The 21,198-nt window shown below is 40.2% G+C and overlaps 2 protein-coding genes across 2 annotated transcripts in view; one reads left to right on the forward strand and one right to left on the reverse strand.

The window, feature by feature from the left end:
• SYNPR (synaptoporin) overlaps nucleotides 1-21,198 on the reverse strand; it is a 395,202-nt gene that overhangs the window by 227,240 nt on the left and 146,764 nt on the right. The window lies entirely within an intron of this gene.
• LOC138158447 (transcription initiation factor TFIID subunit 10-like) lies at nucleotides 19,260-19,941 on the forward strand. The gene is given in 2 exon segments (XM_069084541.1): nucleotides 19,260-19,375; nucleotides 19,377-19,941. Coding segments are annotated over 2 exon segments (549 nt in total). The 3' UTR covers nucleotides 19,810-19,941.

Raw genomic sequence — 21,198 nt, forward strand, 5'->3', positions numbered from 1 at the left:
TAATACAAAGTCGTAAGAATAAGAATTTAACTGGTGGGCTTCTATTGTATTTTTTACATAGATATTTAAGTATTTTTTAAAGAGGAAAACACACACACACGAAACTAATTACTGTCAACTGTATTTTAAGTTTCCAGATATCGAGCCTGCAGAAGGCTGTTATTAAGCCACTGTATAATTGCCTTCTGTATTTGCTTCCCACATAAGAATCATTATTTTACTCTCAGGATTGGCTTCATAACAGAGTCTGTCAATCAAAATACCCAAGTTGCTGCCTACAAAAAGCCATTGGGTTCCCTTTTTGGGGAGCGCCTGTGTCCCTGTGTGTTCCTAGAATCTCTCATTCTCACCTCCAGCAATTACTAGGGAAAATGAGTGAAGAAATCATCTTAATACGCAGGCATATTTGGGCTCCTTTTATTTCCTTTTAGAGATTATGCCTAACATTAAGGTATTGACCTGCACGCTCTCTAAACCCTTGGCAACTTTAACATTCTAAGACTCTATTACTTCGTATGTTTAGTTCCCCAGTCCCCCCTGAACCTAAGAGGATTTTCATAAAGGAAATCTTTTGCGGGTAGGTAATGGGTCAAGGACTATTGGTAAGATGGCCTTCTTCTCGACATCACCTCCACAGACCTGCAGCTGAGAAGGAGAGGAAGGATGATCATGTCCTGGTAATAGCAGGATGGAGTAAATGCCACTAAGCACCAGGCTTGGAGCCAAGAAGACCTGAGTTCAAATCCAGCACCAGATATTTAATAGCTGTGTGATCTTTGGGAAGTAATTTAAGCTCTGTTGCCTCACTTCCTTATCTATAAAATGGAAATAAGAAGAACTCCGATCTCCTAGGGATATTGTGAGCAGCAAATAAGATTTGTAAAAAGTGCTTTGCAAACTGTTGTTATTGTTGCTGGAGCCACTAGGTAGGATAGACTGCCAGGACTAGAGTTACGAAGACTCATCTTCATGAGTTCAAAACTTGCCTCAGACACTTGCAAGCTTCATGACCCTAAATGAGTCATTTGACCCTGTTTGCCTCAGTTTCCTCATCTGCAAAATGAGCTGAAGAAGGAAATGGAAAACCACAGCACTATCTTTTCCAAGAAACCCCAAATGGAGGCACAAATCTAAGACATAACTGAAATAATGGGACCTGCTTTCCAGGAATACTGTGAGGAGAAAATGAGATTTTCATGAAAAGTGCTTTTCAAATCTACCTATTATTAAAAATAATGTACTAGTTAAAGTTCTGGTTTGTTATAACAATAGAAGCAACCTGAAGTAATAGATATATTGCTGGGTTTGGCAGAAGGATGACCTTACTAGCTGTGTGATCTTGGACAAGGCATTTATCCCTCATGTGCATTAGGAAACTCTCTAAGACTTATCTATTAAATCATAGATGGCTTGTCATCTGTGATGATGGAGGGAATACTCATCCTGGGAATTTCCTATCCTGATGATAACATAGACTGTTCATGTGTTATAATGGGTCTTGCTTGGAGATTTTTTTGAGGTCATTTTTTTTTCTAAAGGCTTTTCTCTTCACTTTTTGTGGTTCTCATTACTCATAGGACTAATGTGTATGTCTACAGATTGGAAATTTCATTGAAGAGACTGTTTGCCACGTTCTATGTTCTTTTACAAATCCTTTGTGGGAGGTGTGCCCAGTGTGCTATCCTAGATTCCTTGACCTTTCCTGTATACCATTGAAAGTTGGGGGCTTTCCATTGGTTTTCCCTCACTTGTACCATGTGACTAACCTACCTTTTTATCATTCTCTCCACTGCCCTGTGGTTGACATGAAGCTTTAATTCTTTAGGGACTGTGGTTTCCATCATCTGTAGTTATAACAGCATTGTGCAATTCCCCCAAATGCAATTCAGTCCCTCTTTTCCTATTCAATTTTGGATCCAGTGAATCCAGTGTCTGTCTAAGGGTTATGTTGTGATGGATTGTCTTTGTGGATAACACACTGAACTGAATATCAGTCCAGGGAATAGGCATTTTTCATTCTCTTGGCTTTTCTAAATTGAACTTTTCTCTGTTGTTTTTGATTTCATGTAGGAGGCTCCATGATGCCCCAGGGTTTCATACTGTTGGGCTGATGCCATCTACACATAGGAACATCTGAAGGAAGTTACCATCTATGGGGAATTCCTTCTCAGCTTGAACTCTACTGAATCTCTTCTGTGTTAGTGGTAAGCAACTTGGGAGGAACATGCTTCATTCAATACTAGTAAGGAAATAAGTTAACTCTGTTGTTGAACCCTTCTTAATGAAAAATGCGTCCTGATTCTGAAACTTTCATTCCTCACACAACTTTATGCTCAGACTAATTTGGCCATTACATAAGGTTATGGGACTTTGGTGGGTACCCCTTTGTCAATTATTTCAAATAAGACAAAACCTCATTGTTACTGACAGTCATTCTGAGCAGTGCTGAGTTGTGAGGGAAGGGAAGTAAGGGGGAAACCAGCAAAGCCAGTCAGCCATCACTCAGCACACCATGAGTCACTGAATATGATGGAGGGTAATAAGCATTGACTAAAGAGAGATTAAAAGAATATTATAGGAAGCAATTTGCTACGCAAAATGCTAATTGTTATTTAATGAGGAAGCCAGATAACAAGAGAGATTCAGTTCTTTTATGTCATTATCTATTGAGTAATGAGGGATTTCTCCTACACTTCAAGGAGAACCATACTTTCCTTGGTATAGGTATTTCTTCCACCAAAGCAAGTCCAAGTCTATCAGTATGTCATAACTTGCTACGTGTTATGAAATGAATTTTTGTGGCCAGAAAAGAACAAGCCATTATTTTCTGGTGGTAGGCCATCTTTGATGAGCTTTCTTTCTCAGATGAAAGGCACAGATGAAAGACTGTGAAGTCCATCCACTATAAAGCCTTTCTAGGTTGGTTACAAATTTTCATTCATTCATTCAATAAATATTTAATGTGACACATGGTGTGCTGATAATAGTACTCTGGGAATCTTCTCAAGATTAAGGAAGAAATCAGTTCCTGCCTTTATGGAGCTCACAGTCACTTAGGGTGATAAGACATATTTTTTCTCTTTGGAGCAGGGAGGGCAGGGCAGTTGGGGTTATATGACTTGCCCAAGATCACATGACTAGTAAGAGTTAAGTGTCGGAGGCCAGATTTGAATTCAGGTCCTCCTGACTCCAGGGCTGGTGCTCTATGCACTTCTCCACCTAGCCACCCCAATTATAAAACATTTTAAAAAAATCTAGACCTGTTATTTTATCAATATAAAGAACTTCTGGTGAGGAAACTCCCTTTATGAATTCAGGTTGCCATCTGCTCTGCAACTTAAAGTATTAAAAAAATCACTTGAGGGCACTGAGAGGTTAAGTGACTTTCCCACAATCAATATATGTCAGAGGCTAGATTTGAGCTTAGGTTTTCCTGACTTTGAAGCCACTTCAACGGTGCCTTTGCATCTCAAGATAAAAACACAAATCATTATAATATGCAATAATGCACAATGCAGACAAGTGTGAAGAGAGAGGAGTGGCTGGATGTGAGGGGGACTTATTTTTGCCATGATGTCTGTGCACAGAACCATTTCCTAGCAGATGACAAGCACAGGAAACATCATTCACAATCATATACTTCTCCTGCTTTTCACATCTCCATAAAAAGGCTCCTTTCTTTGTTTTCATTGGAATTTTGTTTTCTGACTTTGAAACCTGAACTGGTTAGGTAGAGAACCAGACTTATGAAACACTTGGGTTCCAATTCAGACTGATACTTCCCAGCTTCGTGAGCCTGGGTAAGCCCCTTAACTTGTCTCTTCAACTATAAAACAAGACCAATAATAGAACCTACCTCAGAGGGTTTTTGTAAGGATCAAATGAGAAGATATTTGTAAAGCACTTAGCACAATGCTAGCACATAGTAGGTACCTAACAAAGGCTTGCTCCTATCCACACTTCATTGAGTAGAGTGTCAACGTGGTCAGAGCTAAACCTGAGACAAAGGTTATTCTTTAAATAGGTATTTTCCTGTATAAAATATCTCTAGTTTTAACTTCCTCAAAATTATGGGTTTACAGAGCATGGAATTAACCAGCACATTCAATATTTCAAGAACCCATGATTTCTTTGGTGGGGTGGAATGACCCTGATATCAGCTTCTCAGCATCTGGTCTTAACAAATTATAAGACTGGGAAAAATGTAGAAATTCTTAGTGTGTGATGATCTGGTGGGAGCTCTTGGGATTTAGGTTGGCCCTTAGAAGACAGATAACCTGAGCATGACTTTGTTTCTCTGCTAGCTTTGTGGGACCTATTAGCACTTGGATTCCACTGGCAGGACCTCCTACTCTCCTTTACATGATGATGAGGGCATTAGTAGATGCAACTGACTAAAGCCTAAAGGGAATCTGAAAAGTGGACCACCCTGCAGTACTCACCATAAGGTATTAAGGCAGAGATGGGGGGTGGTTTATGGAAGGGGGAAGGGAATGAATTCTCTTTGGAACAAAGTATCCTGTCTTGCCATCATTTCCCATGATTTCCCTCAATATATACTGTATACTCGGGTGCCGCTTAGCTATTCTTATCATTTGTTAAGAAACCTATTTTACTATAATTTTATTTCACTGTAATTTCCTTAGTAACAGGCTGCTCTTTTTTTCTTTTAAAAACTATTAAAATGTCATTCACATCACATTCTGGATGTGTATCTAGCTATTTCCAAAAGCTATTCAAAAAACATAATCACCATAATTACGGTTGACACCTAATTAACATTCAACTTCCTTTCTATAGCAACTACAGCTGGACAAACCATCTCTTCCAGGATAAAAGTAATACTTGGTTGTTTTAAGAGAAAAAACAAAACAACACTCTACACCTGTCTCCATTTTTCATTTTTTTGCAATAGTTGTGCCTTGGTTGGGAAGTTCAGTAGCTAGCCAGAGAACACTGAGTTCTAGTATTACAGATGTACATGTAGCTATTCATGAGAAATTAAAGACATTAGGCTACATACACAATTGGAAATAACCTCCAACAGCAATATTACTTTCTCAGTTATGACTCCTGAAGAATTTAGCTTTCTTGATGGTTACTGACTGCTTCTACTCTTTTAGCCAATTATGTTTGGTAGAGTTTAAATGTGTTCGAACTGTATCTTTCAGAAGCTTCTGTGTGAGCCAAGGGATGACGATGTCACCCTAACAGGAAGTGGTTACATAGGCACGCTTTTAACATGTCTAATTTATAGAAAATGCAACTGAGATTGCCCAGTGGGAAGACTACTGGATGCTTGGCACACAGTAGGTACTTAATAAATGTTTGTTGATTAATGTAGAGTCCAAGGTCCTAGGTCAAAACATGATCCTGAAATTTATGATCTATGTGACCTAACTGACCCTGTGTAAGTCAATTATCTTTTCAGTGCTTTAATCAAATATTTAAGTCACAGACAAGGTGCCAAACTTCGGTGCTTTCTCAGCACCTAGGACAGTTCCTGGCACATAGTAGGTGCTTAGTAAATTCTTCTTAAATTGGATGATTAAATTAAATTGCCATGAGAGACTCAATAGACACTATTCCTCCTCAGTCATGCTAAGCCAATAGTGGTGAAATGACAGTTAAGACGATCTGTCCCTGGAAAACCTGTGAGAGTAATGGAGTCTGATGAATAGGCATTGAGAGCCATTGCTACTTGACTTTATTATCATCATCATTATTATTAATATTAACTTTTATTTTGTTTTAAGTAGTATGCTGGGTTTTACTGTGGTATCATCTGATTTATTCTGGCTTAGTCAGGAAAGCTTCAGTTAAAACAAGGGTATGTGAGCTGTGAAATGAAAAGGATGATTACCCTTTGCATCCCAACTCTTGGAAACTAAAATCTAAAATTCACCATATCTAAAACTATATCTATCTCTCTCTCTATAATATATATATATATATATATGTAATTCACCATATCTAAAAGTGAATTCACCACCTTTCATGTTTCAATCCAAGGCACCGCTGCCATTCTAATCTCACAGATTCATAATTTTAGCATTATCATCCCCTCCTTGGGCTTCCTCACCTCACTCTTATCTCACTGAACTTGCTCCTTTCTTAGCAGGTACCATTATCCTTCTTGGTTCACCCTCCACTACTCACTTGCCCACAAATTCAATCAGTTGTCAAATCCTCTTGTTCCTACTTTTATAACATTTGACCTTTCTCTCTACTCATGCAGGTGGCATCTTCGGGTCCTCCTCCTCTATCAACTAGCTTTCCATCCTCATTGCATTGCATGTTATTCCCCTTCCCACACTGTGAAATCAAGCCATATAGGCTTTCTCTGTTTCTCACTCCAAATCCCACATGCCTGTGACACACTTCATCCTTATTTCTGCCCCACAAGGTTCCTCTCTTCTTTTAAATTGTCTCTATGTGAAGCCTTTCCTGAATCACCAGATGGCTAGTGCCCTTTCTCCTACACTACTCTGCATTATTTACCTTATAGTTATGCCGTATAAACACATATGAAAATATTTACTTATAAATACGCAAATATGTGTGCATAGTATATATTTGTTTATATAGAGAGGTATAAATAAATAATATGTATACATATTCTTTGTCTCCCCTGCTAAGAAAACAAGCCCTTCCAATATGGGGGTTTTTTCATTCTTAGTATTAGTTTCTGGCACAAAGTAGAGACTTCATAAATGTATTCTAATCTATTGGATAATTGATAGATTGGGAATAGCCAATGGGAACAGTATGAAGAGACCTGGTACTACACATCTACATGTCTCTGCAGATTGTTTTTCTTCTTATAAGAAAATTGATTTCTTGAACAGAAATAGTCTAAATGAAAATTTTAAATAAGCAACAAAGCAACTGTGCGGTATTTAGATTTGTTCTCTGAATATGTACATATATATATGTATATATATATATATAATCTGTGTGTGCACATGTGTGTCTACTATATGATCAACTATTTCACTTTATTAAAATTATTTTACAGAATCCCTTTCCACACACTTCAAGCAAGCTTTCTGTCTTGAAGCAATATTTTGTGCAATCTGTGAATTAGATAAATCTTTCTTTGAATTCTCAAGAGCAGGGACAGATGGTCACTGGCTTAAACTCAAAAGAAAATAAAAAATACAGGCATGACCCAACTAAGGTCATTTTGCAATAACATCATTAATACATTATAACTGAACTCTGCCATAATGGTGCAAAAGTCCCTCAAGAATGCAGTTGTATTGATAACATTTGAACTAATTGCACATTGTAATGTTATTCTAGCTAATGTGGTATTTCCATGGAACCAATTAATGTCATATAGATGTAAACTTGTAACAAGTCAGTCTAACTAATAGGGGTTGGCGCTAATATGGTATTGAAGAAATGCATCTCCCATTGTGGCACGATTATGCTGGACAACTTCAGCAATCCACTTTTCAAATTCAGTATTCTTGGGAATTATTGTGTAAATGCTAATGTGTTGGCTTCAGCAGTACAGGCAAACACAATCCAGCTATGTTATTTTGGTGTTAGGCTTTCTTGTTTGTAACATCCTTTTAACAGAAAGGACAGTAAGTGTTCCAAAATGAGATACAAGTCTAGCACAGACCTGGTTTCTGACGTCATGGAATCCCAAGAGTGTAGGACCGGAAAGAACTTTAGAAATAATTTAATCACCACCTCTCTTCATCCATCACCATTTCATAAATGAAAGAATTAAAGCTCCCAAAGATAAAGTGATTCATCTAAGTTCACACAGGCATTAACAATAAATGGTAACATCCATATAGAACTTTATAACTATTGTCTTTTTTATTACCCCTCACTACAATCCCAGGAGGCAGATATTTTTATCCCCATTTTGCAGATGAGGAAACTGAGGCTGAGAGTGGTGAAGTGATTTGCCCATTGACACAGAACTAGTAAATGTCTTAGGTGGCATTTGAACTCAGGTCTTCTTGACTCTGAGTCCAGTGCTTTGTCCATTGAGCCAGTGCTTCCCTTGGACCAGGAACGGGTGATACAAGAAAGGTGGAAAAACAAGTCCCTGCCCTCAAGGAGCTCATATTCTAATGGAAAAGAAACATTCTAGAAAAAACAAAAGCCAACTATGTATATACAAGATAGGTAGAATGTAAATCAAAGGTAATTTCAGAGGTAAGACATCAGCCATGAATGGAGACTGGGAAAGACTTTCTGAAGAAGGTGGAGGAGCAGCTGAGACTTGAATGATACCAGGCAAACTGGGTGTTGGAGAGCAAACTAAGACACTAGAGAGAAAGTGGATGTGGGACAAAAGACAGGGCTGTGTCATTTACTACCCGGCTGACCTTGGATAAGTGGTCTCCTGTTTCTCAGACTTTGTTTCATCATCTGTTAAATGAAGAGGGTTAGACTACATGACCTCCAAAGTCCCCTTCAGATCCACATTTATGATCCTTCATAAGTGCCATGTATCCTTCACTATAACTTCCTACCACATTTTGCAGTTTCTATTTCTACATATCCAGAGACCCATAATCACTATCTTTTAAAAAACTGGGAGCATTTGTCAAGGAGAACATTTTTCACAGCAAATAAGATTAAAGGGGAAAAGAGGCAAATAGGTATGAAAGATAAATTTTTCTACATTTTCTCCTTTGTAATATCTCCATCTCTACCTATACTTAAGCCCCAAGGGACCTGTGTTTTCACTCACAGGTAATTTCATACCCAAAGCCCACACATCCCTGACCCTCCCCAGTCATGCTTTTGACATAGCAAGATGAAGACAAATGGTGTCACCTCAGGGATTGAAGATGTTTATGAAAAAAGATGGGCTACTGAAACTAACATTGTTTCTGAAAACAGCGCTGATTTAATATGGTCCCAAAGGACTGATGAGGAATTTCTCTCCCTTTGCTAGGGCTACAATATTGACTTACCTATAGACCTGATCTAATGTCCATCCACAAGTTTTCTTTGTCAGAGTTCAATCTTTAAAGTTTTTTGCTTGGACTAATAGCCTTGTCTGAATGACGGATCGTCAGGCATTCTTTTTTGGGGTTGAACTTGGCCAAAATTATGTAGTTTACTGGAAGGCAATTGTTCCTCTTTATATGGCATTTCAAGATGTGTAAAGTGCTTTATATACATAATTTCATTTGGCCCTCATAACAACCTGAGAGGTAGGTGGATTATTGCCCACATTTTATAGATGAGGTAACTAAAGCTCAGAGACATTAAGGGACATGCCTAGGTTAACCCAACTATTCAGTGTCTTAGCCAGGATTCAAACTAAGGTATTCCTAGAGGTAGCTTGGTGTTGCAGTGGATAGAATACTGGGCATAGAGTCCGGAACATATGAGTTCAAATCCAGCCTCAGAAATTTAATATGACCTTGAATAAATCAATTAACCTGTTTGCCTCAGTTTCCTCAGCTTTAAAATGGGGACAATAATAGCACCTACTTCCCAGATGATTGTAAACATTAAATGAGATATTCATAAAGGATTTAAGTACAGAAACTTTATGAAGGCTTGTTTCCTTGCCCACTCTCTATCCACAGGAAAGTCCCTCATCTAAGAGAGCTATTATCTTTTGTAACAATGAATTCCATTTGAGAAACCCTTGATGATTACAAAGTCCTCTAGCTTACTTGACTTTCCTGAAAACCCTCGGGGGAATCGGTAAACTTCCTACAATGGATAGAGTCCTTGATCTGGAATCAGGAAAATCAGGGTTCAAATCTGGCATCATGCTCTTATTTAAGTGTGAGACTTCAAGCAAGTCATTTCACATCTCATCTGGAAAATGGGGCTAATCATAGCGCTCACCTCATAGAGGTTTTGCGAGGCTCAGATAAGAGAACATGTAAGGTTCTTTGCAAACTTTAAAATGTTATATGAATGATTTGTTCTTGTTGAGTCATTTTACTAGTTGTCCAACTCTTCCTGACCTCATTTGGGGTTTTCTTGGCAAAGATATGGTGTGGTTTGCCATTTCCTTCTCCAGTGGATCCGTTTTGTCAACCAATCAGGTGTTATATGACTTGCCCAGGGTCACACAGTTAGGAAGTGGCTGAGGCTGTATTTGAACTCAGATCTTCCTGACTCTGAGCCCAGTGCTCTGTCCCCTGAGTCATCAACTGCCTCCATAGAAGTGAGAGTTTTTATTATTACTATCATTCTTACTTTTATTACTCTCCTTATCACTACTTCTAGGATAAACTATAAATTCCTCTGTTTGACTTTGAAAATTCTTTACAACCCATGTATTCCTTCACTGTCTTTCTAGTCTTCTTCTAGAGCATTCCCTGTCAATCAGTCGTGCTGGCTCCCTTGTTTCATCTCATATATGATGTTCCATTTCCCATCTCTGTGCCTTTGCACAGGCTGTTCCTATGCCTGAAATGCTCTCCCTCCTCCCCTGTGCCTGGTAGAATCTCGGGTTACCTTCAAGACTCAGCTCAGACACCTTCTCCAGCATTAGGCCTTTTCAAGTAATCTGAGTTTTTAGTACTTTCTCCTGTATGGTTAGCTTGTAGTGACTCTATCTGGTTCTTGGATCTTCTTTCTTGTTGCCACAGATAGTGTCTCAAAAGTCTTAGTGCAGTGTTCAGCTTTACTTAAATGTCTTTAAAATTTAAGTTTAATATTTTAAAAACTGCACCAAGACTTCTGGGACACCCTGTGTATTGTCTCTTCCTTCCATTAGAGTTTTAGCTCCTTGGGGGAAGCAACTGTTTTTGCTTTACCTTTGCATCCCTGACTCCTAAAAAAGCGCCTAGAACTAAATGCTTAATGCGTTCTTGGGTTACCTACCTCCCAAAGTCCCTTCCCACTACAAATTGAAGGTCAGTTTTCTCTCAAGTAGTTAGCTGACTGGGCCACTCACTTAGCTAGCAAACCCGAGAGATGGGACTCAAATCTAGGGTTTCTGACACCATGACCAATATTTCTGATTCCAGGACATTAATGTTCAGAGACTCCCTTCCCTGGCAAGCCTGGCTACATTCCAGGTAAAGATCATAGGTAGCCTAAGGTCAGACATGCCTGATTTTCTCTGATCTTAGGAGCACCAGCCCTGGAGTCAGACCTCAGTTCAAATTTGGCCTCAGACACTTGACATTTACTAGTTGTGTGACCTTGGGCAGGTCACTTAACCCCAATTGTCTTGCCTCCCCCCGTCAAAGAACATAGATGGGACATACCAAGAATAGCGGATTCTAGAGGACATGGGAGCTTGTTGATAGAGTACTGGGCTCAGTAGCCAATAAGTTTCTATCTCTGACACCAGATGTGTCAGAGGCAACTTACTCTGTGTCTTAGGTAACTCTTGAGGACTGATCAACTATCAATTACCTTTCACAACATATACAGATATTGGTTCATATATGTACACACATATATGCATGTATATTTGCATGTATATATACATATGCATATATACACATACATATGTGTGCATGTGTGTTTATACACACAATTACAACCACAGACAACCTTTCCCTTTCCCTACACATGGTGTCTGAAAAGTCTTTGTTAAATTTTCTAAGTGAAAGTGAAAGCTTAAAACTGTACTAAAACTTAGGATACCCCGTACACATATATGTGTGCCACACCCTACAACACATAACATCTATTTATCACATATAATTATATATTATGTTGCTGTAGAATATATGATAATTATATAATATAACAGAACTAGCTGTCATTTACTTTTATGTGTATGCGTTTTTTCCCAAGATAACTTAAAAGCTTCCAGAGGGCAAAGATGATTTTAGTTTTGTCTTTATATTTCTAGCAATTAGCACAGTGCCTGGCAGATTGTAAATAAATGCATACTACTTGATTAATTAAAAACACTGTTATTAAGCACTGACTTTAAGTCAGGTATCGTACAGGATTCTGAAGATGTAGACAGAAAGGAAAACTGTCCCTATCCTCAAGGAGTTTGCATCAGCCTGAAGGGAGGAAGGGGAAACAGCAAGTGAGGCAGTAACATGAAGTTGTTGCTACAAAACCAACAACTGAGGGGATAAGAAAAGGCAACTGAATTGATCTGTGAAGGAAACAAGGGGTTCTGGAAGATGGAGGTGAGAAGAAACTGCATTCCAGGCAGAGGGGCCAGCTTGAGCAAAGGCACTGAGGTGGGAGGTTGACTGTTCTGAAGGTTGATCACAGGGAACATATGGAAACAGCCTGGAAAGGGAGATAGGAACTAGATGCTGAAGGTCCTCAAGTGCCCCGGAAGAAGAGTTTTCTATCGAGTCAGTTCCCTACAGAGAACAAATTACAGTTCCTTTTTGTAAATACTGCCTTACTCTTGCAAACAGTAAGAACTCAATAAATATCTATTTTTGTTGATTATTCATTCACTCTCAAGTTTTTTCCCCTAGATTTATTATGTCCTATTCATATGAAATGTGTAATTGAAGAATCAACCTGAGGTTACAAATATTCACAATTACTGAAATGGTGATGATTTTCCTCATGATTTCCATTTGATTTCAAGTAACGTTTACTGTAGGCATTTCGGCTCAGACTAGATTCCCATTTCCTGCAGCTTACAGTTCCAGGGAAATGATTCTGTATCGAGCTGGGCAGAGTGTTTCAGCTTGATTTTGTTATATAGCAATTTAAAAGTCCTCAGGGCAAGAGGAAATCAGGGGAACATTTCATCTTCCAAGGAGACTTTTCTACAGTTGAAAGGTTGGGGGTGGTTTATTTGAATAATGAAAGGGAAGCTGGTTGGATCGGTATTTCAAGAACTACATAGACATAATGTAAAAACCAATCTGAAAGCAAGATATACTGGAGGCTTATTGTAACATTGTCTCCAAGGATCATGCCATAATACCACATTAGAGAGATGGAGAAAGGATGTATTAAGTGCTTTCTATGTGCCAGGAACTGTGCTAAGCACTGGGTGGGGTGAGGGCTCAAATACAAGCAAATAAACTTATTTCTATTCTTATTCCAAATGGGGGATGAACTGGGGGTGAGGGTGGAGTGTGGGGGGGCGATAACCAAGAAAGGTGAGGTTGACAGTGAGGAATTGGTGGTGAACAGTTCCAAGAGTTGGCGTGAGCTGAGCTGGGGGTGAAGTGGGAATGACTAGAGATCCTCATGGAATAACAGTACCAGGCAGAGATTCTCCCCACTAGGAGATGGATCCCCAAGTAAAAGATGGAAGAGCGTAATGGAGTCTCCTGTTGTATCTTAGGCCACTAGGTGCTGAAGTGGATAGAATCAGGAAGATCTGAGTTTGAATTCTGCCTCCATTACTAGCTCTATAACCCTGACGAGTCATTTTGCCTCCTTTTAGTCTCAGTTTTTTCATCTGTATAATGAGGATAATAAATAACAGCACCTATTTCATTACCTTATTGTGTGGATCAAAGGGGATCACATATATATTATTTTGTAAATCTGAAAGCACTGCGTATATTTTAGCTGGTATTATTATTAATATAGTTAATCATCATCACCATCAACATCACCATTGTTACTGTCATTATTCCTCAGAGTTCAAGTCAGATTTTTAGACCAAATTCTATGCTAGAGGAGATAATATTACAGGGAGATTTATATCTACAAATAAAGGGGCAAATGATGGGAGGAAGCAGTGAAAAGTGGAATTTAAAAAACAGTGTGTTCCAACAAATAGCCTGCTCTTATCTGAAGGCTGAGCCACTCTTCTGATACACCATTAAAAAGAAATTTGTGTTATATTCATGTGCATGTTGATACGTGTGTGTGTACTGATTAAATAACATTGATTATACACCATACTCAGATTTACCTACAGAATTATATAATCAGAGTTGGAAGGGACCTAAGAACTCATCTATTTCAATCTGAGCTTGAGTCAGAATTCACCTCTACACCATTCCTATTAAGAGGTGTAATATAATCCCAAGGAAAGGCAACTTCCCAAGGTTCAAAATACCAGCACAGGTGGTCTCCATTTTATTCAGTGACCAACCAAGAACAGAGAAGGTCAAAACATGACATCATTCAAAATACAGCATTTACTAAGTGTGATTAAATAATCTCCAAGTACTACCCCACCCCAGGACCTTCCGATCATTCAATCAATTACAAAGTCCCTGTTCTAAGTACTACTCCACCCCTAGGCTATACCTTCATTTAGTCCACCACAAAGCCCCTCTTCTCAAATGGAGATTAGTTTCCAAACATAAGTAAAGTACATTCACTTGTTCAACCATAGAACACAAAAAGGTCAAAAGTTCCCCACCCCTGGATCACAATTGAATCTACCCCAGAGTTACATCAAGTTTAAGCACAGCACTTAATACCCAAATGGAGGTCTTTTCTTCCTCTTGACAACATCAATAAAAAATGATTCATGCCTCTGATCCAAGATGATCTTCCCCTTCATCCCAAAACACACAACCTACACTCCAGGTTGGTTTCAAGTTCTAAGCAGCCAGGAGGGTTACAGCCCCACCTAATGCTCTTTCCACATGGAGACTAGATGGAGGGAGGCCTGGGGCCCCAGCAGGGATGCTGAGATGGAAGGACTATCACAAGAGGTCATTCAGCCTTTGCTTGATTATGAGTGGGGAAAAAAGTACAACCCTTAGACCAGGCAGTAATTATTTAAATGTATATATTAAGCATTCACATGCTTTGTCTATATTATGTAGCAAGGTAAGGAAAACAAACAAACCAAAAGAAACATTCTCTAAGGTGAAATTTACCTTTGAGAATGTGTGTCCTCATCACCCACTGAGAGGATAGTTAATTCTCCCTATTGGATAGGAAATGATGGTTGCATTAAGCAGCAAATTGAGCAGTTTGGACATAACTCATTTTAGGACTAACAGCTGCATCCTCTAGAGAGAGAGGATTTAGAAAAACAGCAAAGCCCAAGAATTCCTACAAATCTAAGATACCATTTTCTTATGGTTGATTCCTTGTCTTAATATGAAGATCCTTCCCCATTTCTGGATGGGTAAGTGAAAGGGGAATCTCACCAGCAGAAGGTCAGTCAGATGTGATCTTCAGGTGAAACACATTTACTTTAAGAGATTCTCATATGGCATGAACTTTTTGTTGTTTTTTAACAAGCAAAATTCTATCTATCTATCTATCATCTATCTATCTATCTATCTATCTATCTATCTATCTATCTATCATCTATTTATCATCTATCTGTCTGTCTCTATCTCTCCATACATACACACATATAATCCTATTATTCTTGTATATATGTATGTATACATTTGAGTGTGTAAACGTATTCATAACCCTCCTGAAACTCTTTACTAGGGGAATTTACTAGAACTTTGCCTCCATGTCTCAGTCGCCCAGGCTTCCCCTCATCTTTTGCTTCCCTTTTCTTCCTCTTTTCAATTCCCCTTTGTGTGTCTTCCCCATTAGAACAGTGACAGACATACAGTAAGCACTTCATAAATGCTTGTTGACTGACTTAGTGGGTCTTACATTATATAGTCTGAGGGAATATATGATTTTTTGCCTCTGAAACCGGAGAGTGCTATAGATTCTGTTATCTCTGACTCTTACTGTCTGGGAATAGGTAACATAATCTACTCTGAGATGCTTAATGTGGAAGCTTGTAGGAGGATTAAAGAAGCTAGTTTCAAAGACTCCACTTGCTTTCCTCCACTTCCACTCCCATATAGGTCTATCATTTTACAGGTTTTAATTATTGATAATGCTTTCTAGTCTGAGCAGCTGATTGAGTTTGTAGTGGGAATGGAGTTGAACCACTCCATAGTAACATGAGCTCCCTGACATACCTCAACTCTCCGATATCAGCTGATAAGACAAAACTTGTTTTTAGTCAAAGGATTCTCAGGCAGGGGGAAAAACAAAACAAAAGCTATGGCTGGGTATTGGCACTCAGTGCTGACCATACTGTACAAGGTCAACAAATGTCTGGTGCTTGAAGAAACAGAATGAGAGTTGATTCAAAAGACAATGCAAGAAGACAAAGAGAACAGAGTTTGTAGCAGGAGTCAGACAGAGGTAAAGTACAGCCCTGTAGAAAGAAAATCAGAAAGGACTTGCCCACCTTTTGGTGGCAGCCATGGGTTGTAGAGGGATTTTGTGAAGGGCTTTTTCTACAGGGTGAAACAAAGACACATGATTAACACAATGGGTTTGAGGATTTGGGTTGAAGGAATGGTTTACTCTTTAGCCTGGAAAAGAGAAGACTTTCAGCAGGGGGAGGAGGGGAGATGAGACTCTCTTCAAGGCAGTTTGTCAAGGTTCTTGCTGTTGCTGCTACCTGGAAGAGGGGCATAGCCTGGAGGACTGGGTGCAGGTGGCAAAGCTGCTGAGGGAGAGACTGTCCTAAAGCATGTCATTGTATATTTCCAATAGCCTGACTGGCTTAATTAAACACAATATCTCTGCTTAGAACTTGAGGGGAGATGACAGACTCACTCATCAATGGCTTATTTAAGTAACCACTTACTTAAGTGACCATGTCACCTTCCTTGCCTTCCCACTTAATAAAGTCCATGGCTCCCCATCATTTCCAGGATCAAATATAACATCCTCTGCTCAGCTTTTTAAAGTCCTTCAGTCCGGGCCACTTTCTATGTTTCCAGTCTGCTCTCACCTCCCTCTCTCCACCCCACCCCCAAGTACATCATACACCTCAGCTGGGACTCGGGTATCCTTGAGGTTTCTCACAGAACACATCCATCTCCCAGCTCCAAACCTTTTTACCCAATGGTTCCAGTGCTTGGCATTCACTCACTCCTGATCTGCACCTCCTGGCTTCCTTCAAGTGTCAGTCAAAATCTACCTTTTGCATTCTTGCTCCCTTACTCCTGGTGCCTTCTCTGAAATTATTGCCAGTTTATTCTGTGCATATCTTGTTTGTCCATAGCTGTCTGCGGTCTGTCCCATTAGACTGTGAGCCCCTTGTGGGTAGGGACTGTTTTGGCTTTTCTTTTTTACTCCCAGTATGGTGCCTGGCACTTAGTTGCTTATTGAATGCTTGTGGACTTGACCTGACATGTAGGGAAGACAGAGAAATCCAGCAATCGGCTGCCTCTAGAAAGAGGGTTCTCCTTCCCTGGAGGTGGTCAGGCTACTGGCAGATGATTGCTTGTCCTCTATCTTAATGAGGAGATTTATGGTCAGGTTTAAATTGGATGAAATGACCCCAAGACACCTTCTAACAGATGCTGGGTGATTAAGGATAAAGCACCTAAGATGAAGAAAATCCCTAGTCATTTAGCAAATGTCTACTATGTGCCTAGGACTATGCTAAGTAAAACTGGGATTACCAAGTCTTCAAAGAACTTACATCTATCCCAAGAGACAACAGAGAAGTAGGTAGAGAGATAAAGACATGGCCAACTTGCGATTTCATCGGTTCGGGGCTCTCGCTATCTCCAAGCAGGCTGAAATGTTCTCTACAAATTATGGTTTTCGGGAATTGCCTGGAGCAACAAGATGGTCAATGATTGGCTGAGGATCACACAGTAGGTGTCAGATGGAGGGATCATCTTTGCTTTGTGTTCGTTCAGCTCTGTATCTGCTATGAAAAATAGATACAAAATAAATAGAAGATAATTTTAAAGGGGGAGTGACTTTCAGTTGGAGGGATCACCCCAGACTACAGTCAGAAGATGACTCTTGAACAGAGCTTTAAAGGGAGCTGGGAATTCTAGGAGAGAATGATAAGGAGGGGGAGCTTTGTGGGGATTGGCACAGCCAATGCAAAGGTATGGAGATGGGGGATGAGGTGTCATGGAGCAGTAATAGTGAATATTGAATGATAAATCTTTGAATCAGATCCAAGATGAGCAAACATCATTAAAACTGGAGAAGAAAATTTTAAAAATGTATATGAAAAGAATTCAGCTCAATCCAACAAACCTAATACATGTGAAGTACTTTCCTAGGCATTGATGCTACAAAGACAAAAACCAGATAAGCCCTTCCCTCAGGGAGCTTACACAGTTCTAAAGAATTAGGATGAAGAGATCACTTTGAGGACAGAGTTCACATATTCCTTCATCACCTATGTCCTAACCAAGTCCTGTCTTCCATAGGATCTGTTTCACTGAGCTTAGAATTCTAGGAGGGTTATTGAAAAGAACAAGCTATTCACTCAGGACTTAAAGATAAACACACTTATCCCTCAGTGGCTCCAAAGTGAGATGGTAGGGGTGAAAGTCTTGAAGAAAGGAGATGGTGATAGGCAGGGTCATCCCTGGGGAAGGTCCTGGGTGTTTTCTTTCTGGAATTTTAAAATTGGGATCTAGAAAGCACTGATTGTGGGCACCCTCTGCAATTGAGGGAAGAGATAGCTTTCAATATGCCTGAGTTCAAGGTCAGTTAGTGCTGGGTAGATAATGGGATTGAAAATGGATTGTATGTTCTTCGTTCTTCTAAAATCACTCTTCAGTAATTAGGCAGGCACTTAGGGAGGTCAGTGATCCCTTTTAGACCATTAGGATTGGTGCATTTGGTCAGGGCTGTGTTCTCACCTGACTAGTATACTGTCCCTATGGGAGGTTTCAGGCTTTGAACTCAAAAGGCTAAGGATGTTCCACTGTGTGCTGGAAGAATGGTGGCAAAGAGATGCCCTTAACTTATTTTTTCCTCTCTTCCCCCAATGAGTGGGATACTTAGGTAATGGAAGCAGGGCTTTGTGGTATTCAAAAGGTGAAATGACCATTCAGAAATGTGGAGGTTCTTACAAAGGCTAATGTACATGCTTACCTAGAATGTGGGTTAGTCAATTGCCAAATTTAGAGGGGAGCACTAACAAGGCTCTTAACAAGGGTTAAGTAAGCCATTGATGAGTGGGTCTGTCATCTTCCCTCAAGTTGTAAGCAGAGATATTCTGTTTAATTAAGCCAGTCAGGCTATTAGAAATATACAAATTAAAAATAGAGGGTATATGAAGAAAGATGCTATCTGCATTCAGAGAAGGAACTGATAAAAAGAAGTATATACAGAATAATTTTACACACACACACATAAATGACTAATAGTGTCTAATGGAAGAAAAAAAAGAAATGTACAGGATAGCTTTTGTTGTATATTTGGAAGAAAAAGCAAGGGGCACATGCTAGATTTGCAGTTTCATGGGCAATCATCTTTTTTATCGTGTCGTGTTATGGAAGTGCTTGTTTTGTTCTGTGAATTGAAAATAAAATAATTTTAAAAGTTTGTACATTGCCTAGTCTTCGGTCTGGGCTTCCATACCCCGCTCCCCCCTCCTGCCTGGCGCCATGAGTGGCAGTGGCGCGGACCCCGAGGTGGTCCCGGCCCCTGCCCCTGCCCCGCTGGGCCCGGCCCCGACTCCCACCCCCACCCCTGCTGCGGCCCCGAGAGGCGCTGGGCCGGGCCTCGGTGCCAGTATCCGCAGCTGGGGGTACTGCCCCCCCTGAAGGTGCCATGTCTAATGGGGTGTATGTGTTACCTGGTGCTGCCAATGGAGAGGTCAAGCCTGTTGTGTCTAGTACGCCCCTGGTGGACTTCCTAATGCAACTGGAAGACTACACACCCACAATTCCAGATGCTGTTACTGGCTACTACCTGAACCGTGCTGGTTTTGAAGCCTCTGATCCCAGAATTGTCCGGCTCATCTCCCTGGCAGCCCCGAAGTTCATCTCTGACATTGCCAATGATGCTTTACAACACTGCAAGATGAAGGGCACTGCCTCAGGCAGCTCCAGGAGCAAGAGCAAAGACCGAAAGTATACCCTGACCATGGAAGACCTGACCCCTGCGCTCAGCGAGTATGGCATTAACGTCAAGAAGCCACATTATTTCACCTAAGCTCACCTCTTCCCCGGCTGGCCCGGATGTGTGTGGGTGTGTACACATTTGTCCCATTCCTTCCTCCCCACCCACCCCCACACCAGCCTGTTTTCATAATAAACCTTTATTGTGACTGAGAAAAAAAAAAAAGTTTGTACATTAAAAAAATTGAGTCAGTCAAGAATATGATCATCTTCTCTCTCTGTCCTTAATCATGTACCTAGGGCCCTTGACTCCCTGGTACATTCGAGAAGCCTTAATCTATAGCAAGCATTGAATCATTGTCTAGAAAGCATTGAATTATCTGAGTCATGAGTTCTATCTCAGTCTAAGACTCCTATTGGAAGTTTTGGCCTAAGCTTGGTCTCTGAAGATTTTCCAAGTTACGTAACAGAATTCAGAAGGAAGCTTTTCTACAACTAACAGCTTTCAATGCCATCCAAAAAACTGATACATCTCATGCTTTCTGGCAAAAGGGAAGTAGTGGATGAATGGGGGCTTTATAGGATCATGTTCTTTGGGAGCATGGACATTGTGGACTTGCTGGGGGAAGGGTACAGGTTAATGGGAGCCCAAGGAGTGTATATATATATATTTATAGTGATGACTGAGTCATATTAAAGAGTCCCATGATGAAGGAAAAGCTGAGATCATACATAGGGTTTTCTGATGAAGAGCAGCTAATAAGGTGTGAAAAATGAGATTCAGAGCTTCCTCCAACCCCCTCCTCCCAAAGTCCTGACTCTAAGTTCAGTCTTTCTTCAAAAGAGTTTTACTGATAATGAGATTGCATTGACTCTCCTTGTCCTGATCAGCCCTCACCCAAACTTGCAAGTAATTTGATCTAAGGTTGGGTAGCCCATTGTGTTTTGCTCAAGCTTGGATGCAGACAGATTCTTTTGTCTAGATAGCCCAAATCTGGGGTGCTCTGATAAAAGAGATATTTCCTTTGTCTGGAGGTGGACTGATGATGGGGTGACATCAGCCCCTGTTGAAAGTATATATAAACTGTGCACTCTAACCCTGAAGTGAGCCCAGTTTCAGACAGGTTCCCATGCATTCATGCCACCTGCTTTGAGAGAAATAAGCACGGATGCAACCTAATCCTGTTTGTCTTAGAGGAACTCTGAGGGTTGACAAAGGAAAACAGGAAAATGGAACATAGGAGTGAGAACATGGAGGAATCATGAGCCTCAGGATGCAGGGCTCAGGAGTTACCAAGCTCCTAAGCTGAATTTGCATGCTTAGAGTCCTGCAGCTGGGGCGGGTGGGGAGATTCTTGGACACGTGCGATCCCCTTTTATTTCCTATTCTTGTACTTCTGCCAGTTTTCTGTATATGTTCTGGCTTTGGGGTACAGACAATTTCTTCTCTTTATTTTGTAAGTGTGGCCTCCTGCCTCTCATG

Source organism: Petaurus breviceps, unplaced genomic scaffold (assembly GCF_028583685.1).
Source record: "Petaurus breviceps papuanus isolate PSGF00001 unplaced genomic scaffold, PetGlider_PUasm1.0 174, whole genome shotgun sequence".
Classification (NCBI taxonomy): Eukaryota; Metazoa; Chordata; class Mammalia; order Diprotodontia; family Petauridae; genus Petaurus; species Petaurus breviceps.